The sequence below is a fragment of the Emys orbicularis genome, chromosome 8, assembly GCF_028017835.1.
Source record: "Emys orbicularis isolate rEmyOrb1 chromosome 8, rEmyOrb1.hap1, whole genome shotgun sequence".
Classification (NCBI taxonomy): Eukaryota; Metazoa; Chordata; order Testudines; family Emydidae; genus Emys; species Emys orbicularis.
In genome coordinates this window covers 99,361,995-99,380,375 of record NC_088690.1, presented here as the reverse complement: position 1 = coordinate 99,380,375, position 18,381 = coordinate 99,361,995, and the positions used below count along the sequence as shown (strand labels likewise).

The 18,381-nt window shown below is 44.1% G+C and overlaps 1 protein-coding gene across 1 annotated transcript; it reads right to left on the bottom strand.

Annotated features, from left to right (window-relative positions):
• Positions 1-10,713: 10,713 nt before the first annotated feature.
• Positions 10,714-18,082, bottom strand: LOC135882968 (exocyst complex component 1-like). Its single transcript, XM_065409989.1, has 4 exons — positions 17,950-18,082; positions 14,366-14,496; positions 10,916-11,144; positions 10,714-10,796 (listed from the first exon to the last, which is right to left on the bottom strand). The coding sequence occupies exons 1-4, from the start codon at positions 18,080-18,082 to the stop codon at positions 10,714-10,716; spliced, it is 576 nt and encodes a 191-aa protein (XP_065266061.1).
• Between the last annotated feature and the right edge of the window lie 299 nt (positions 18,083-18,381).

The following is an 18,381-nucleotide window of genomic DNA, read 5'->3' as shown; positions in this document are numbered from 1 at the left end:
AGCTTCTTAACCCTTTACAGGTAAAAGGATTTTGGAGTCTCTGGCCAGGAGGGATTTTATAGTACTGTACACAGGAGAGCTGTTACCCTTCCCTTTATAGTTATGACAGACAGTGATTGAAATGACAACTTCCAATAGATCACAGAATGCTCAGATAGTATGAGCTGTCTCCGTTTGGTAGTTAAAGGATAAAAAAGCTCACCATCTGCAATCGCCTCAGGATCCATTCAATATTGCTGCTATTCCCAATGTTGAAATTCACCTGAGCTTTTAAAAATGTTTCTCATCTGCCACTTTACACGCTAACACTTATTTCCTATTTCCTGTTAGTAAAACCATGCTGGTTATCTAGAAAATCCAAGTTATCATTTACTCAGAGCAAAACAAACACATGATAAACCACAATGATATATTCTATGTAAAGCTTTTTACTCAGAAGAGCTAAAAGTCTGCTGTTTTTCATCATGAGCAATGCAATTATAAGCAGGTAATGCTAGGACTACTTTACGAAAATGTATCTACTAGATCAGATAATGTTACCAGTCTTACCTACTCGCACTTCTCAATCAGCAAAAACTGATTATTATCTGCAATGTTTTATTAGGGATATTTTGTCTTTTTTTATTGATTTGCATGATACACCATACATCCTTTGTTTGGAGATGACTCAAAGGGGTGGGAAGTTCAGTTCATCAGGGTGCAAATAGTTATTACATGACAATGCATTTTATTAAATATTTAGCCAGTTCAGGCTGTTTGAATATATTAAAGTCTATGCCAATGACAGACCTACTCATTACACATGAGTTAAAGAGATATTAATGCACTATGTAAAATTGGGAGATTTATTAATTCTGAATTTTAGTAATATACCAGATCAAACAAAAATTGTGTCAGTGTCAAATAAATTGTGTGGATACTTTCCCTACCCTGGAACCCCAGTTCACAGGAGCAGTCTCCCTGACTTCAAGGGTATTACTAATTTACTACTTTTTCTTTTCTTCAGATTTAAGTTATCTGCAAGTGTCCATCCCCCGAATTAAAATACACGGTACTGCTGTGTCTTTGGCCCCGGCAGTTAGTCAGAATTCAGGGCCTTGCAGGGTTGTTTCCATCTGGAGGAGAAATCGATGATGCAGGTCAGGTATATTGTTGGTGTGCCAGTCCTATTTCCCTGACAACTGGAGAAACAACCAACAGCAAAGAGTTCAGAAATCCCCATGTCTGCTACTCCAGCAAGTTTAGTGCCTGAGGAGCCGTGGCTCTTTGCTTCCTGTCAGGTTCACACTCATCACAACTCTGTCTCCTAGCTTTCTGCCTCCAGACACGCAGCCTGCAATCAATATCCTAGTGACGTCCCTGTGTTTGCAACCAGGGAAACCACTCAATCCGCAGGGCTTAGCTCTGACCTGCCATGTGCCTATTGCCTTGGGCGGTCATCCCCATGTTCTGCAGCTGTTTGTACTACACAAAGGGGCTTGATTGCTCCTTCTGTTGAACCTGAAAGAGTGCTTGGGACTCTTCATTCATTTAACAAGGCCCAGGATTGTCTTTGGCTCCATGACTCAGGTACTGGCAGTCATTAGCAACTTTCAGTGTAACAGTACTATGCTATACTATACAGGACTGCCATACATAAGTGAGCATCTACTGAATCCCTGAGACCCTCAGCTCACCCACCACCTTCTCAGAAGCCAGAGGAAACATTTTTGGCATTGCAACATACCAGGGAAGATTAAAAAAATCTGGACAGTGACAGACCAAAGGAGGAAGCTAGTTCCAAAGGCCACCATCAGGGAGCACACCTTGCCGTCAGCTCCCTCTTGTTTACATCGACCTGGATTCAGCTCAAGCACTTCCATTGACCATGGCTGTGGTAGGAGCACCCAGGGAGAGAAGTGACCTCTCAAGCAGGAGTCCCAGACCATTTAGGGCTTTCAACCTTCATGTACAGGCCCCAAACCCTGCTGGTATAAATTGGAGGAATGCCATTGACCTCAGTGGAGTTACACCAGTTTATACTCTTTGAGGATCTCGCCCCGGCACGTATGTCAGGATTGCTCTGATGAGTGGAGAATGCAGGGTCAAACAGTATGATTTCATTTAGAGTTTTCATCAGGGTTTTCTCCCCCTTGCAATTCTCTTATTTGCCACCATTTACTGAATCCCAATCATACTGCAAGTCAGCTTTGGAGAGGACAAAATAACTGGCCTCCAAGCAGAACCTCAGTCTACAATTATAGCGTGCAGCCCACAGATGACGACAATGTGAATTGCTGCCCAATGCCCACAGTAGCTTCAGACACTGCATTATTCCAAAATGACTTAGCTCAAACCACCAGTCAGATCCGTAACAGAAATCCAGCTCAGTGGGGCTGATGTAGCTGGAGCCAGGTTCTTAAGGAGTCACCATTAAAGCCAGTTGAAATTTAACAGGAAAAAATGGGATTTTCTGACTAGCTCTAATTACCACCTAAACCAGAACCCTCATCATCAAACCAAGAGACCAAGATTTTGAAAAAAACAGGGGTCTAAAGTTAGGCTGCTAAGGACATGTTTAGGCATTTCAGTGCTGGGTACTCAGCACTTGTCCAAGTCAGGCCACTGTGCACATCAAAAATATCTAAAATGCAGGAAATTGCACCAGCATTTCACAGGTGTCCAGGGATGGGCCATCCCCACAGCAGCTCTTTTGCAGCAGACATACACCCGAGTCCCCTCTGTCCTGCATCCTGTCTCATCATTTGCACCTGTGCCAGGTGTAAAATGTTAGCATATGAGAATGACAGCATTTTACACCGACTTCGGTGCTCACCTTGCCCAGGGTATGTGATGATCACAAGGTGCAGAGATGCAGGGCTAGGGTGTCTATAAATGCTTTTCCTCTAATGCCATGGAGAGATGGGGATAATTTCATATCCTCTCTTGAGTCTCTGAAGTATTGGTATGGAATTTCAGGAAACACATGGCATGCCTCCAAGTGTGGAATAGGGTTACCAACCGTTCCTTATTACAAGGGATGTCCCTTATTTTTTCCATCTCTGTACAACAAGGTCAGGAGTTGCTGAATGCTGCAAAAAGCAGCAAGAAATACCCCTGGTGAATGTAGGTGAGTACTGCTTATTATTAATAATGATGACAATAATAAATAATAATAATAATGGGAGGAGGGCTGGGGTGGGAGTGCTAAGAAAATAGTCCGCTTTTTTAAAAATACAATGTTGGCAACCCTAAATAACAGGCAAAGCAGTTCAGAGAACCTGTCCCATCACACTTTCTCTGACAGATTTAATTCAGGCCACATGCTGCTCTGCACAGCTATGGAAACAGCGTTGCTATGTTAACAGAGAAACAGTCCCATTAATATCTATGTACTGAGAGCCTGCCCTCCAAACCTTACACACACTGAGTAGTGCTTATGTGCCAGAATAGATTGTAACTCTCCACTCTGCCCGGACTGAGGGATGGCACGTAGCTGCTTCATGCCAGTTGCAGTGCAGAGAATGAGTTGTAGAGTCACAATTCTTCCCCTGTTTGTGTGGAGCCATTTATCACACCCTCTTAGACACAGTGCTGTGTCCCATCTGCCCCATCCCATTTGCTCACAGGGAGAACTATCATCCAAGTAGGTTCTACTGTCCCTCTCTCTTTCTGTCCCAGGGCCCGAGTTACAACCTTAGCAGGGCCAAGTAAGAGACTAAAGGGGGCCCCTATTCCCCTGCATAGCCAAGCAAGGGCTATGCCAATTTAGCCCGCTGTGAGTAGTGCCACTGAATTCACTGGGACGACCCACATGAGTAAGGGCTGCAGAACCGAGCCCCACAGGAGGCCCTAGCGCATTGGAGTCTTCCCTGTACTTTTTAAAACCAGAGTTTGTACATGAGGTTGCCAATGAACAAGGTCACTGCTGGGGTAATGGGATCACTAACAGATTTTCATTGTTTACTTTGGCAACAATAGAAACTCTCTATAAGCCAGAGTCCTATGACATCATTCCCTTTGTCTGCTGATTGGAAACAGCTCACTCCCTTCTAGTCCAGAAACAGAGGAGCATGGGTGGGAAGGAGACATGGGTGGGTTCAACTCAGCTCTGCTTGTCGTGATAAAGCAACATACATTCCAGGCCTGTGTTTTTTCTGCCTTCTTTTAGAAGCAGCACTGAGAAAAGTCAGGACTGTAATATGGATGAAGGATTTCTGGCTGTGTAATGTGAACCAGGCCCAGGCTGATGTGGCGATTTTAGAGCCTCATTCTTCACGGACAGTTTTGCATTCCCCAAATATCTGCAGAGACTGTCCCTCCCAGGAACAGGCTGCATTCGGCACCCAAAGCACTAGATCTGTTCTGCATGACAGCGCTGCCAGGCCCGCCAAAAACAGAGGGCCCAATCCAGCTCTCACTTGCACCTGTTTGACACAAGTGCAACTCCACTGAGCTCAGCCCCGTCTATCCTGATTTACACCAGTGTAACTGTAAGGAGAAGCAGAGCCCTTAGATCTCTCCCCTTCCCAAATCTTATATATGTTGATTAATATTTGGTGCATAAACCTAGCCTTAGCAAAATTTCCTCTGTCAAAATGTAGAAAGGAAAAGCAAACTCAGATAGCAAATTAACCTTGTTTTAGGAGGCTATTGACTCTGGGTCAGTCTGCAATGCATTATAAACCTGGGTCTCTGGGACCCAGGCTTGTGGACTCGGGTTCCCAAGCCTGTGCTTGAGTGTCCAACACGGCACTGTAAACCTGGGCTTACAATTGTGGGACGTGGGCCGCATAACCATGCCAATGCTTCCACACTGCACTTCGCAGACCTTTTGACTTGGGACTGTGGGTTGGGCATTTTTATTCATGACCTGGAAGAAAACATGAACACATCAGTGATAAAGCTGGCAGACAACACAAAAATTGTGGGAGTGATAAATAATGAAGAAGACAGGGCACTCATTCAGAGTGATGTGGACTGCTAGGTAAACTGAGCGCAATCAAACAATATGCATTTTAGTATGGCTAAAAGTAAACATCCGGGAACAAAGAACATAGGCTTTACTTACAGGATGGGGGCCTCTATCCTGGGGAGCAGTGACTCAAAAGAGATTTGGGGATCGTGGTGGATAATCAGCTGAACATGAGTTCCCAATGTGACACTGTGGCCAAAAGAGCTAATGAAATCATGGGATGCATAAACAAGGGAATCTCGAGTAAGAGTAGAGAGATTATTTTACTCTATATTTGGCACTGCTGGAATTCTGTGTCCAGTTCTGGTGAATTCAAGAAGGATGTTGATAAATTGGAGAGGGTTTCAGAGAGGAGTCACAAGAATGATTAAAGAATTAGAAAACATGCCTTATAATGATGGACTCAAAGCTTAGCCTATTTAGCTTAACAAAAAGAAAGTTCAGCAGTGACTTGAGTACAGTCTATAAGTATCTACTTGAGGAACAAATATTTAATAATGGGCTCTTCAATCTAGCTGAGAAAGACATAACATGGTTCTATGGTTGGAAGTTGAAGCCAGACAAATTCAGCATGGAAATAAAGCATACATTTTAACAGTGAGAGTAATCAAGCATTGGAACAATTTCCAAGGGTCGTGGTGGATTCTCCGTCACTGACAATTTCTAAACCAAGACTGGATGTTTTTCTAAAAGATCTGCTCTAGGAATTATTTCAGGGAAGTTCTCTGGCCTGTGTGATACGGGAGCTCAGATTGATTGATCACAGTGGTCCCTTCTGGCCTTGGAATCTATGAAAACCTGAGCCAGAGCCCAGGTATTATGTTTAATGGAGATAATGAAAGCCCTTACATACTTGTGGCTGAGTTGGTAGTGTTTCATTTACTCCCACCCATGTAAGAAATAGGGGAAAGAGAAGGGAATCAAACCAGAAACAAGAAATACTACATTGTATGTTAATTGCACTTTGGAAGATTATTATAATGGCTTCCACTGTCAAACCACCTGAGGTTGACACTGTGGCATGTCCTATGGAGGGATCAGCAATGCCACATGTACAGTTGTCCATCTGGAGCACAGGCGTTTGATTCTGTACTTGCCAGCTAGGCAGCGGCTGCTCGATTCAGAAGGGAAATCACGCACAGCTGCCACACAGTCAAAGGAACAAGTAGTCCCACTGGGACTAATTATCATCCCCAATAAGCTAATGCTTGAATCAGAACCACTACGCTCAACTTCTCCTACTCCAAAGTGATGAGTCATTTTGAGATTCTCTACCCTTCTTCACATTTCTTACATGGGCAGGAAGAGAAATGGGTATGGCTGGAAATAGAAAGACCACAGATGACTCAGCAAGTTACCCCTTAAACCAGATAGCTGGGAAAGCTTTTGCATGTTCTTTAGCTCTCTCTAGCTCTGTTTCTCTCAGGTTGGCCCCTTGCACTGGTGGTGGCTGAACTTCAGAGGTGTTCATTTGCAGGAGAGCCATCCGCTGACAAAAGCTGCAGGCATAGAAAAGGTCCAGATTCTGTCACTGTGAGTGATGTTACTGTGAGTGTAGTCCCTGAAGGATTCGCAACTATGATGGTGGCCATGGCCATTCACTCTCCCCTGGGATTTTCTCATTTCCTTGACGCTTGAGACTGAAGTGGAGCTTTGTTTCCGACTGACAGCCAGTGAGAATGACCAGGCTCAGATCCAGCCGTGGAATGTTACACACATACATAAAAGGCTAAAAAGAAAGTCAAGACCCATCTTGTGCTTTTACTGTACACGGGAGTGGAGAGGCCTGCACATAAGTTGGGGAAGTCAGTGGGGCTACTCTTATGAGGAAGGTAAGCAGGACCTGGCCCTTGGCTTGGAGAAGACTTCTCCTGGTTTTCGTTTTTAGGGCTGTCAAGCGATTAAAAGAATTAATTGTGATTAATTGCGCGACTTAAAAAATTAATTGAGATTAAGCGCAGTGTTAAACAATAAGAGCATAACATTTATTTAAATATTTTTGGATGTTTTCTACATTTTCAAATATATTGATTTCAATTATAACACAGAATACAAAGTGTACAGTGCTCACTTTATATTTATTTTTGATTACAAGTATTTGCACGGTAAAAAAAACAAAAGAAATAGTATTTTTCAATTCACCTAATTCAAGTACTGTAGTACAACCTCTTTATCATGAAAGTTGAACTTACAAATGTAGCATTATGTACAAAAATAACTGCATTCAAAAAATAAAACAACGTAAAACTTTGGCGCCTGCAAGTCCACTCAGTCCTACTTCTTGTTCAGCCAATCGCTCAGACAAACACGTTTGTTTACATTTGCAGGAGATAATGCTGCCCGCTTCTTATTTACAATATCACCTGAAAGTGAGAACAGGCATTCACATGGCACTGTTGTAGCTGGTGTCTCAAGATACTTACGTGCCAGATGTACTAAAGATTCATATGTCCTTTCAGGCTTCAATCACCATTCCAGGGGACATGCATCCATGCTGATGATGGGTTCTGCTCGATAACAATCCAAACCAGAGCAGACTGACGCATGTTCATTTTCATTAACTTAGTCAGATGCCACCAGCAGAAAGTTGATTTTGTTTTTTGGTGGTTCGGGTTCTGTAGTTTCTGCATCTGTGTGTTGCTCTTTTAAGACTTCCGAAAGCATGCTCCACATCTCGTCCCTCTCAGATTTTGGAAGGCATTTCAGATTCTTAAACCTTGGATCGAGTGCTGTGCTATTTTTAGAAATCTCACATTGGTACCTTCTTTGCGTTTTGTCAAATCTGCATTGAAAGTGTTCTTAAAATGAACATGTGCCGGGTCATCATCCGAGACTGCTATAACATGAAATATATGGCAGAATGTGGGTAAAACAGAGCAGGGGACATACAATTCTCCCCCAAGGAGTTCAGTCACAAATTTAATTAAAGCATTTAACGAGCGTCATCAGCATGGAAGCATGTCCTCTGGAATGGTGGCGGAAGCATGAAGGGGCATATGAAAGTTTAGCATATCTGGCATGTAAATACCTTGCAATGCTGGCTACAAAAGTGCCATGCAAATGCCTGTTCTCACTTTCAGGTGACATTGTAAATAAGAAGAGGGCAGCATTATCTCCTTTAAATATAAACAAACTTGTTTGTCTTAGCGATTGGCTGAACAAGAAGTAGGACTGAGAGGACTTGTAGGCTCTAAATTTTACATTGCACTCAAAAACAAAACAGTTATGTAATAAAATAAAATCTACATTTGTACGTTGCACTTTCACGACAAAGAGATTGCACTACAGTACTTGTATGAGGTGAAGTGGAGAATACTATTTCTTTTGTTTATCATTTTTACAGTGCAAATATTTGTAATCAAAAATAATATTCACTGATTTCAATTACAACACAGAATACAATATCTATGAAAATGTAGAAAAACATCCAAAATATGTAATAAATTTCAATTGGTATTCTATTGTTTAACAGTGTGATTAAAACTGCGATTAATCGCGATTAATTTTTTTAATCACAATTATTTTTTTTGAGTTAATTGCATGAGTAAACTGCAATTAATTGACAGCCCTAATTTTTTTCCATTTGCAATAACAATGTACCAAATGCTAATCCAGGTCCTCTAGTTACCCCCTCATTTCGCACTAGCAAAAGGAGCGGGAGTACCATCACCTGAAATGAGGGTTGTCGTTTCAGCACAGCAGGAACTACAACCCTGCTTGAAAGAAATCCTTGCTACAGATTGAGGAGAAGTTGAATGGTCTAATATTTCCAGTCCACACAGGGGACAAGAAAGAAGACAACAAGCTACACGTACGAGAGTCTGAAATGATCCTTTAATAAAAGACATTCAGTCCGCACTGTGGGATAGATGAAGGAGCGTGTGAAATGCCTGGGATTACAATGAGGGCGTGTCCAGGATATCTGTTTTTGATCCATGTTTTGTTTCAGAACATTTGGAAATAATATTTCTTAGCACAAACACTGCAAAACAATTGACATTTAGTTTCTGGTTCAACAAGCAAATAACTTTAGATGGATAAGTTTTAAAACAGGGTTCTCAACCTTTTTCTTTCTGAGGCCCTTCCCCCCCCCCCCCCACATTATAAAATTTCCACAGCCCACCTGTGCCACAACAACTGTTTGTCTGCATATAAAAAAGCCAGAGACAGTGTTAGGGGGTAGCAGGCAGGGCAACTGCCCAGGGCCCCACGCCACAGGGGGCCTTGTGAAGCTAAGTTGCTCAGGCTTTGGTTTCAGCCCCAGATGGCGGGCCTCAGGGCCCCGGGCTTCAGCTTTCTGCCCTGGGCCCCAGCAAGTCTAATGCCAGCCCTGTTTGGTGGCCCCCCTGAAACCTGCTCATGGCCCCCGCACCCTTGATTGAGAACCACTGTTTTAAAAGACATATTAGGGTTTGGTTGCATGAAGATTCTTAGCCTAGTTTATAGTGGAGTGCTGTAGGGAGAGCTCAGATACTAGGAATTTAATTTCTTCTGTGACTATTCAGGCCTTACAAGAGTCAGAGGTATCATTTCTATGGAGCAAAATTACTTAAATGTTTAATTTTCATCCAGCCAGTGCTTGAAATCAAGTGGGTGTCTTCTATTCTTGATTCTCTTTCCTGACCGTAAGGGGAAATTTTAGGTGAACAATGTCAAAGGAACATACTAAATCCAGGACAACTTGTTAAAGCTGGAGAATTCTTGGGAACCAATTTCTGCTGAAGCTCTAGGTCAGAGGTGGGCAAACTACGGTCCCCGGGCCACATCTGGCCCACGGGACCCTCCTGCCTGGCCCCTGAGCTCCTAGCCCGGGAGGCTAGCCCCTGGCCCCTCCCCTGCTGTTCCCCCTCCCCTGCAGCCTCAGCTCGCCCCGCCGCCAGCGCAATGCTCTGGGTGGCGGGGCTGCGAGCTCCTGGGGCAGCACAGCTGCAGAGCAGCTCTGACCTAGTCTCTGTGCTGCGCGGTGTGTGGCTGTAGCGCCGCCAGTCACCGGTGCTCCAGGCAACGCGGTAAGGGGGCAGGGAGCGGGGGGAGGGGTGGATAGAGGGCAAGGGAGTTCGGGAGGTGGTCATGGGGCAGGGGTGTGGATTGGGGTCAGGGCAGTCAGAGGGCAGGGAACAGGGGGGTTGAATGGGGGCAGGGATCTGGGGGGCAGTCAGGAAGGAGGTGGGGGTTGGATGGGGCAGCAGGGGGCAGTTAAGGGCAGGGGTTCTGGGGGCAGTCAGGGGACAGGGAAAAGGGGTGGTTGGATGGGGCAGGGATCCGGCGGGGAGGCAGTCAGGAAGGAGGGGGGTGTTGGATGGGGCAGCAAGGGGCAGTTAGCGGCGGGGTTCCGGGGGCGGTCAGGGAGCGGGGGGTGTGTGTGAATGGGGTAGGGGTCCCGGGGGGCCGTCAGGGAAGAAGGGGTGGATGGGACAGTAGTCCTGGGGGTGGGCCATCAGGGGGCAAGAAATGGGGGAGGCGGATAGGGGGTGGGGGCTGGGCCACGCCCACCTCCCCTAACTGGCCCTCCATACAATTTTGGAAACCTGATGTGGCCCTCCGGTCAAAAGTTTGCCCGCCCCTGCTCTAGGAATTATTTAAATTACAACAAAACAAAACAAACCCATGCTTTCTCATGCGACAATAAAGACTTGCTCCATGACAATTCCATATGCAAAATGGTACCACCTGGGCAGTTTATTAGACTTAAGACTTAATTACTTTGTTGAAAGTTTAGTATTGAACGTGCAGTGTACACAATGGCCCAGATTCTAGTCTCACTCTGCACCAGGTGTAACTCCACTGACTGTGATGCAGTAACTTCGGATTGGTATTGGTGTAAGCGAGCTCAGAATCAGACCTAAAGTATTCAGAATAGAGGTTGTTAGGTATAACATAAATTAGGCCAGTTTTAATAAGGCTCAAGCTCAGAGCTTTGCACCCAGTTGTATTCCTATAAGCAGCCCAGAAGGCACGCACAGTTCAAAAGCTGTATACAGAGTTTCAAGGCAAGCATCGTATCTTCAGATACTTGGAAGAGTCCAGTGTCGCTCATATAATCGTCGTCAAAATTCACAAACTCAATGTCCCTTCTGTAGTGAATTTTACTCATTTTCCGTATGCAGCGTGTAAACGCATATTTGGCTGCAGTGCTGAAGGCTTCCCAGCTATAAACATGTTCAAAATGCATGTCAAATTTCGGGTAATCCTACAAATTAAAACAACAAGCATTATGTAATCCAAGAGCTGTCAGCCAGCTATGAGAAGTATAGCTATATAAGAAGTCTAGAGCCAATATGCAAGACACATGCTGACTGGTATTTCATATTTATATTACTGTAGCAACCAGAGGCCCCAGTCAAGATTAGGGCCACATTATGCTAGATGATATATCAAACACAGACAAAGGGCTTGTCTACATTACTGGCTGGATCGACGGGCAGCGATCGATCCAACGGGGGTTGATTTATCGCGTCTAGTCTAGACGTGATAAATCGACCGCCGAACGCTCTCCCGTCGACTCCGATACTACACCTGGGCGAAAGGAGCAGGCGGAGTCGACAGGAGTGTGTCAGATGTCGATTTACCACAGTGAAGACACCGCGGTAAGTAGATCTAAGTACGTCGCCTTCAGCTAAGTTATTCATGTAGCTGAAGTTGCGTAATGTAGATCGATCCCCCCCCCCCCCCCCCCAGTGTAGACCAGGCCAAAGATATAGTCTCTGCCCTGAAGAGTTTACCATTTCAGAGAGCGAGATCCTGGGCCCCCATTCCATCTAAGGCAATGCAAACCACCTGGAAAGCTGGGGTTCCCTTGCTGTAGGGGAATCCTCGTGGTGACACGCTGGCATAGCTGGCTCCATATACACCTCTACCCCAATATAACGCGGTCCTCGGGAGGCAAAAAATCTTACCGCGTTATAGGTGAAACCGCGTTATATCGAACTTGCTTTGATCCATGGAGTGCACAGCCCCGCCCCACTGGAACGCGGCTTTACCGCGTTATATCCGAATTCGTGTTATATCGGGGTAGAGGTGTACCTGCTCCTCTTGGTTTAAGGGGGATGGTGGAAGCAGGTTGGGGCAAAAGGGGAGCCAGGGAAGGTGGGACCAGAGCACAGCATGTAATTGTCGCTGAGCCTGCTCTAACTTGCGCTGGAGGCTGGTTTGAGTCCCGTACAGGGCCGGCTCCAGGCACCAGCTTCTCAAGCAGGTGCTTGGGGCGGCGGCTCCGGAGAGGGGCGGCACGTCCAGGTATTCTGCGGCAATTCGGCGGACGGTCCCTCACTCCGCCTGGGAGCGAAGGACCTCCTGTCGAATTGCCGCCGCAGATCGCGATCGCGGCTTTTTTTTTGTTTTGTTTTGTTTTGTTTTGGCTGCTTGGGGCGGCCAAAACCCTGGAGCCGGCCCTGGTCCCGTAGAACCATCTTTGCCTGCCCCCCTCCAGCTGAGGATTTAGACCTAAGGACAGAGTGACATGAAGAGATGGGCAGAAAGTCTTAGACATGTAGTCCAATGCATTGATTTGGGTTACTGCAGATTGTGGGCAGTAAACATATGGTTGATTGTATTCTGAATATTTACATCTGTTGTACGTGCATTGTTTTTTTTTTTTTCTTGTAGGTTTTTTCTTGTAGGTTTTCTTCCTCCATCCAAATGGGCAGAGTGGTGCATTAAATGTTCAAATGTTTCTTATCTTGTCTTCTTCCCCCGCCAAAGCAACCAATCAGTCGAAGTATCTCTTCACAGGCCAGCTGCTGACCAGGGTATGGGCTTTTCAGATCTTTTGAGCTGGAGTAGATTTCACACATGAACACCTGTGGGAAGAGCATGTGCTACCTTGGCTGTTTCCCCAATGAGACTACTTTATTCATGCCAGAAAAATCAATCACCTTTGGTATCTAGGATAAAGCCCAGGACTTAGTTTCTTAGGACAGTCAACACTAACGTGGCCATCCCACAATCTGTTCACCTGTAGGCTACAAATTCTGTTCCCTAGGAGGCCGATAGATCGATCGCTATCCGCCATTCCGGCAGGTAGTGTAGACGTACACTAAGGCACCTCTGAAAGTGGCATTTAGAAGCCAACTTAACTTAAGTGCTTTCGAACGTTTTACCTGGCACCTTGGCATGGAAAGAACTGGAGTGGGGGTGAGAGGCAGGCACACACTGAGATTTCATATTCCAAGACTAATATTCATACCAAAAAATATCTGAAAAGGCCCAACTCTCACCATTGTTAGACACCGCTTTTACCCAAATCAATGCAGCTGAAGTAGGTAACAACTGACAGACCTTTTTTTAATGCTAGGCCTCTCCTTGATAGAAAACCACAGTTAAGCATCTGTGACCCAGCAACCTCTTAGTGCCAACTGGCAGGGGGCACAGTGGGGGTCTATAGGGGTTACGGCCATCTCCGGCGTCTGACACGTGCATTCCAGTTCAAAGAGTGTCATGTGAAGTCTCAAATAAAAGCTGGCGTCACCCTGGTTATTAGCATTGTTGCGAAAGGCCGGCACGGATGTTGTGTAAAGACTTATGTACATACACCGAAAATTATGAGGTCTGTGTTTAGAGACTGGTCACCTGCAAAGGGGAAATCAGGTTTCCTGTCAGACAAGAAATGTTTATCTAGCTGGCTGTTTACATATAAATTACGTATTGTGTAGGCTGAACTGAATGTGTGGATTTCAGACAAACTAATAGGAAGAGAAAAACAGGAAGGGAGGGAAGAGAATCTTATCTGGAGGTCCCCATCAAAGACTTGCTCTACTGTACTTGGTGGATAAAGGAAAGGATACGCACCTTCACCCTTCATGGAGGAAGCAAAAGGACAGTGATTTTGCTTCATGACAAAGGGGTCTCAACCAGGCTTGGCTGGAAAAAATGCTGGAGAGAAATTCGGGTGAGACTTCTGCAGTCAGGAAGTTAACTTGTTAGTTAAATGTAATCTCTAGAAAGCATGTTAGGATTTTGCTTTATATGTAACCATTTGTTTCCAATACTCTTACTCACTATCGCTAGAATCTCTGTTCTTTGATGATATATTTGTAGTGAAAACAAGAATAAGTTTAAGTACTGTGGTGTTCAGCAACGTGCTGGTCCCCAGCCGTATCGTACAAGCTGGTGTGTCCTGTTCCTTTGGGAATAGCAGGCCTAGTGATTCTACGAGCGTTCAGTGAGAAAAGGGCTGGACGCTGCAGGGAATGCTGGAGTTGGTGTGTGCCTAGCACTACCTGTACGGAAAGAGCGAGGCCTGAAAGGCAGTGCTTGTGCTGCCACAGACTGGTGGTTTCTGGGAGCTGATCCACAGCACAGACAAGATTACTTCCTGCTAAGGGCAGGTGGTGGTGAGGTGCCTTACAAGAACCTTCACAGTATCCCCACAAATTATCTGTGAGGTAACCATCACAGAGCAATTCGACTTACTTGCATGGCCTCTTTTCCATCTATCAAGGTTAGATCTTTCAGCAGCCACATACAATCGATTTTGTACTGGATGCTTGTCTTCTTCTCTACAGTAATCAAATAAGTGATTTTCACATCTTTTTCTCTGGTAACTGGGATAGGAAACAACAACAAATAACATTAAATGTAGAACAAAGATAAGTACAAGTATTTAATTTAGTGAACATGGGGAATCTGGATTTTTAGGTGATTTCCCCTTTCAACTAGAGGGATGCATTGGCTGCATAGTGGTTAATGAAATGTGTCTCCACACACTACCGTCAAGCCAGGGTTTAACAAACCAGGTATCTGAACTTGCTTTCCATTTCTGGCATGGAAGGAAAGGGTGTGGTTCTTCTTCTGCCTACACACTGTAAGATAAGAGGATGCCTTTCCGGGGTAGAGATAGTCCACATGGCATCAGCATCTATTATGCACAGGAGCTGGCTGTTCAAACACAGTGAGAAAACTTCCTCACTGATGTAATAACAGCTCCTGTGCAATCTGAAAGCATTTTTACAAAGCTCCCCAAAGTCCTTTACGCGCACCCTCTGGCCCTATATGTATGGAGCCAGACGGACACTTGACCAGCCCAGGGTCAGTGTGGAGTCACACCACCCCATGTTAAGTGCCAGGAAGGATTGGGCTTCCTTCCAGAGCACCCAGGCACTCAAGAAATGGCGTAGCATGCACATTCCCTTGGAGGATGCAGCATGTACCCTCTGAATAGCTAGTTCTGGCATAGAGTAGGGAAGAGGGGCAGACAATCCCCGCCCCCCCCCCCCCCCACGCCTCTTCCTTTGAGTTGCCTAGTAGCCTGGGGTTTCAAGGACAGAATGGTCCCTATGCTCTGCTGAGTGCAAGGACTACAGTGTGCCTGGCTTCTGCATGAGGTCACCTGAGCAACAGTCAGCCACAATCCTACCCTGTAGGAAACACTTCACCCTTGAAATACAGCCAGATCTGGGGCAGGAGGAGACAACCCTATGGGAACCGGTGCACAGCCAGGAACTGCTGGCTACAGGTGAAGGGCAACTCCTGCTGTTACAAAGAGTGCCATGGGAACACTGAATTACATCCAGAACAGACATGACTTAGGTCTTTTAAAGTATCAGCTACATCCTTCCCAACAAAAGTAATGGAACTCAATCGAATGATGCTACTAACTGTGGCTTCCAATACCAGCCTTTTGGTGTTCAACCATCTCTCTTCTTCCTGTCCGCCAGCTTCTCATATGCTGGGCTATTGGTGGTGCTAGAAAACAAGTTCAGCTAAGTGATAAAGTGCACATTGCATGAAGTGAAGGTTATGAGAGGAGTAAGGCAGTCCAGTCACCAAAAGACTGACACCATCCACAGTTCTAGTGGATTTTAAGCAATTAAACACATTCAATTAATGCTGCCTGGTATTAACAAAAACAACCCAGCCATAAATTGCTGTTTATATCTGCTGTTGGAAACATCAAGCTTATTAAACTGTCACAAGATCATAACCTGCTATATAGTCATGTTAATGCAAACCATACCAAGCCTATTTTTACATGCTTGAGATGTTTGGGTATGAATATGGCGCTTGATCCACCTCCCTTCAGTGGTGTAACTTCCATCATCGTTAACAGGAGCTGGACAAGAGCTGGAAGTATGCAGCAAGAATGACACTCTTCTAAGTGGGGAAAACTGTGACTAACGTGCATAATTGGGCCCTTCCTAATGAATAGATGAGCACTGTTCGTGGATAGAGATAAATATTGTGTACATCACTATAACATCTGTCAATGTGCTGGGACTGTCGGCATCACAGGAAGATCACACTGAATGACAGAGGGAAAAAAGCTATTCAGTTATATCACTGAAACCAGTCCCTCCCTGGGACAGGCATAGTCCATAAATGCCTTTGTAGAGCTAGATAAAAGGCAAGTATCCAAGGCTGCCTTAGAGGGAACTGGTTTGCTTTTCTCAGACCCTTTAGTATAATTTTGCTTTTTGCATTTTTATGCATGTTTTTTATATCATCTTGCAGAACATATTGCTGTTTTATATTGATAAAGTAAAAACATTTACTTGTGGGATGGAGCTATTCTGCAGGCTTGTAGGGAAAAACCCCTCTTTGTTCAAAGTACACAGGCCATAATAAACTGGAAAATGATTTTATACCATGCTACATTTGCAATATGTCACTAGTGCTCACAACAGACAAGTGTGACTTGTATTGTATTAGCATGGATTGGGATTTAGCAACCAGTAATTGGTAACATTAGCCCAATTAGAAATAGGCTGTGCCTCAAATTTATACATCTTTAAAACCATTATTGTGTGATAATTCATGTGCATTACATATCAGTGTGTTTTATTAATCATGAATATAAAATAGCTGAGGAAAGAACATCTTTAGGATTAAATTATTGCTTTAATTTCACCTTTTAAGTATTCAAAAAACAACCCACCCCATCCAAAAAGCCCACCCCCTAGCATCAAATACTGCATTTTTCAATTAAAGTCAAAACCTGGCTGACATTGAAGATAGTTGGGAGCTTTAAGTAAATGCACATAGATTTCATTGAATTCTGTTCTGTGTTACTAAACTTTTGGTTTTTTCCCCTCCTCCCATTATCTTCTAGCAAATCTTCACTCTCTTTGGGTAGATGAATACACGAGATACAACTTTTAACACTAACTTTTTTTATCATCTTCTAAGGGTGGAGTATGTTTGCCTGGAACATTGCCAATAGTGAGGTTATTGAGAACCCTGAAAATAATTAGTTATGTTTGAAAAGACCAGGGAGCAGAATGGTGGATGCAGAGAGCTTTGATATTGCTACTCTAAATCGGCTTTGAGTAGTGGACAGGGAATTAATTTTAAATGCATTTTTTTAAATAAAAGACCACTTTCATAAGAATTGCCACCAGAGTCTTCTCATTATGAAGAATTTATCAGTAGCAATATGGAGAGTCAAAAGGTATTTGCCAGCTTAAACATAATGCTTTTCGTATTCACTCCAGAATGAAAATATATTCTCGCAGAGGTGAAGCAAGTAATTGGAATTGTGTGGCTCAGATCCCAGATATTCTCCACGAAGTGTCACCGGGTTTGTGATATCAATTCCATTGCAAAATTATATCATTATTAATCATTTATAGAACACTGCAAATCTCCACAGTGCTTCTACAGATTAAGAGAGACACAGTAGAGAATACTGTCATTTCCATCTAAATGTGCAATTAATTTCAAGGGGAAATGACATCTATTAAAAAGCAGTTAAGTGTCAAATGTATTACTTTAATATTGTTAACAGCTTCTTGTCAAATATTCTTTACATTTCTAGACAAACTTGGCTCTAAAAAAAAAAAAAAACCCCTCTTGTTTAAACCTGATGTACTAACGTCCCCAAATTACAATAATTATGGTAAATTGAAAATGTAAAAAAAAAAAAAAAATCCCATTCAGATTACTAGATAAAAATAGCTGCTGTTATGTGTTACACCCTGTGAAATATAGAAGCATGAGCAGCGCGTTTATGAGACAGAATTCTATCAGGTTAAAATAATTGTGTGAAGTAATCACCATACCTGTAACGCACAGATAGGATTGCTCCTCTCCCTGCATAGTGGAAGGCATTGATAATTCCAAGACATGCACAAGCTTCTCTCTTTTAGGTCTGAAAACAATGTCCTGGAGGCTCATTTTTAGGCTTGCTGACATAGTTAGTCTATCTTCTATAAAGCCAGGGAGCAGAATGGTGGATGCAATCTGACAAGCTATGCACACATCTCCAAGTGTACTGGACACCCAGGAGTTTGAAACATTGTTTTGCAGAAAAGCCCAGACTCTCCAGACCTAATAGAGCAATACTTTACAAATCAGATTAGCTATAAGAGAATACTGTACACAGTATAATGAAGGGCCATGTCCCGAGGGTTCAAACACTTTCATACACACTCATTCCACCTCTCTCTGCAGGAGAGGCTGGAGGCTAGGTGAGCGTATCCGTTATGTATTAT

Coding starts and splice junctions, on each gene's coding strand:
- LOC135882968 (XM_065409989.1), bottom strand. CDS start 18,082: ATGTCAGCAAGCCTAAAAATGAGCCTCCAGGACATTGTTTTCAGACCT. Junction 11,145..14,365: donor ATGGAAAAGAGGCCATGCAA/GTAAGTCGAATT, acceptor TTTAATTTGTAG/GATTACCCGAAATTTGACAT. Junction 10,797..10,915: donor CTGTATACAGCTTTTGAACT/GTGCGTGCCTTC, acceptor TGAATACTTTAG/GTCTGATTCTGAGCTCGCTT.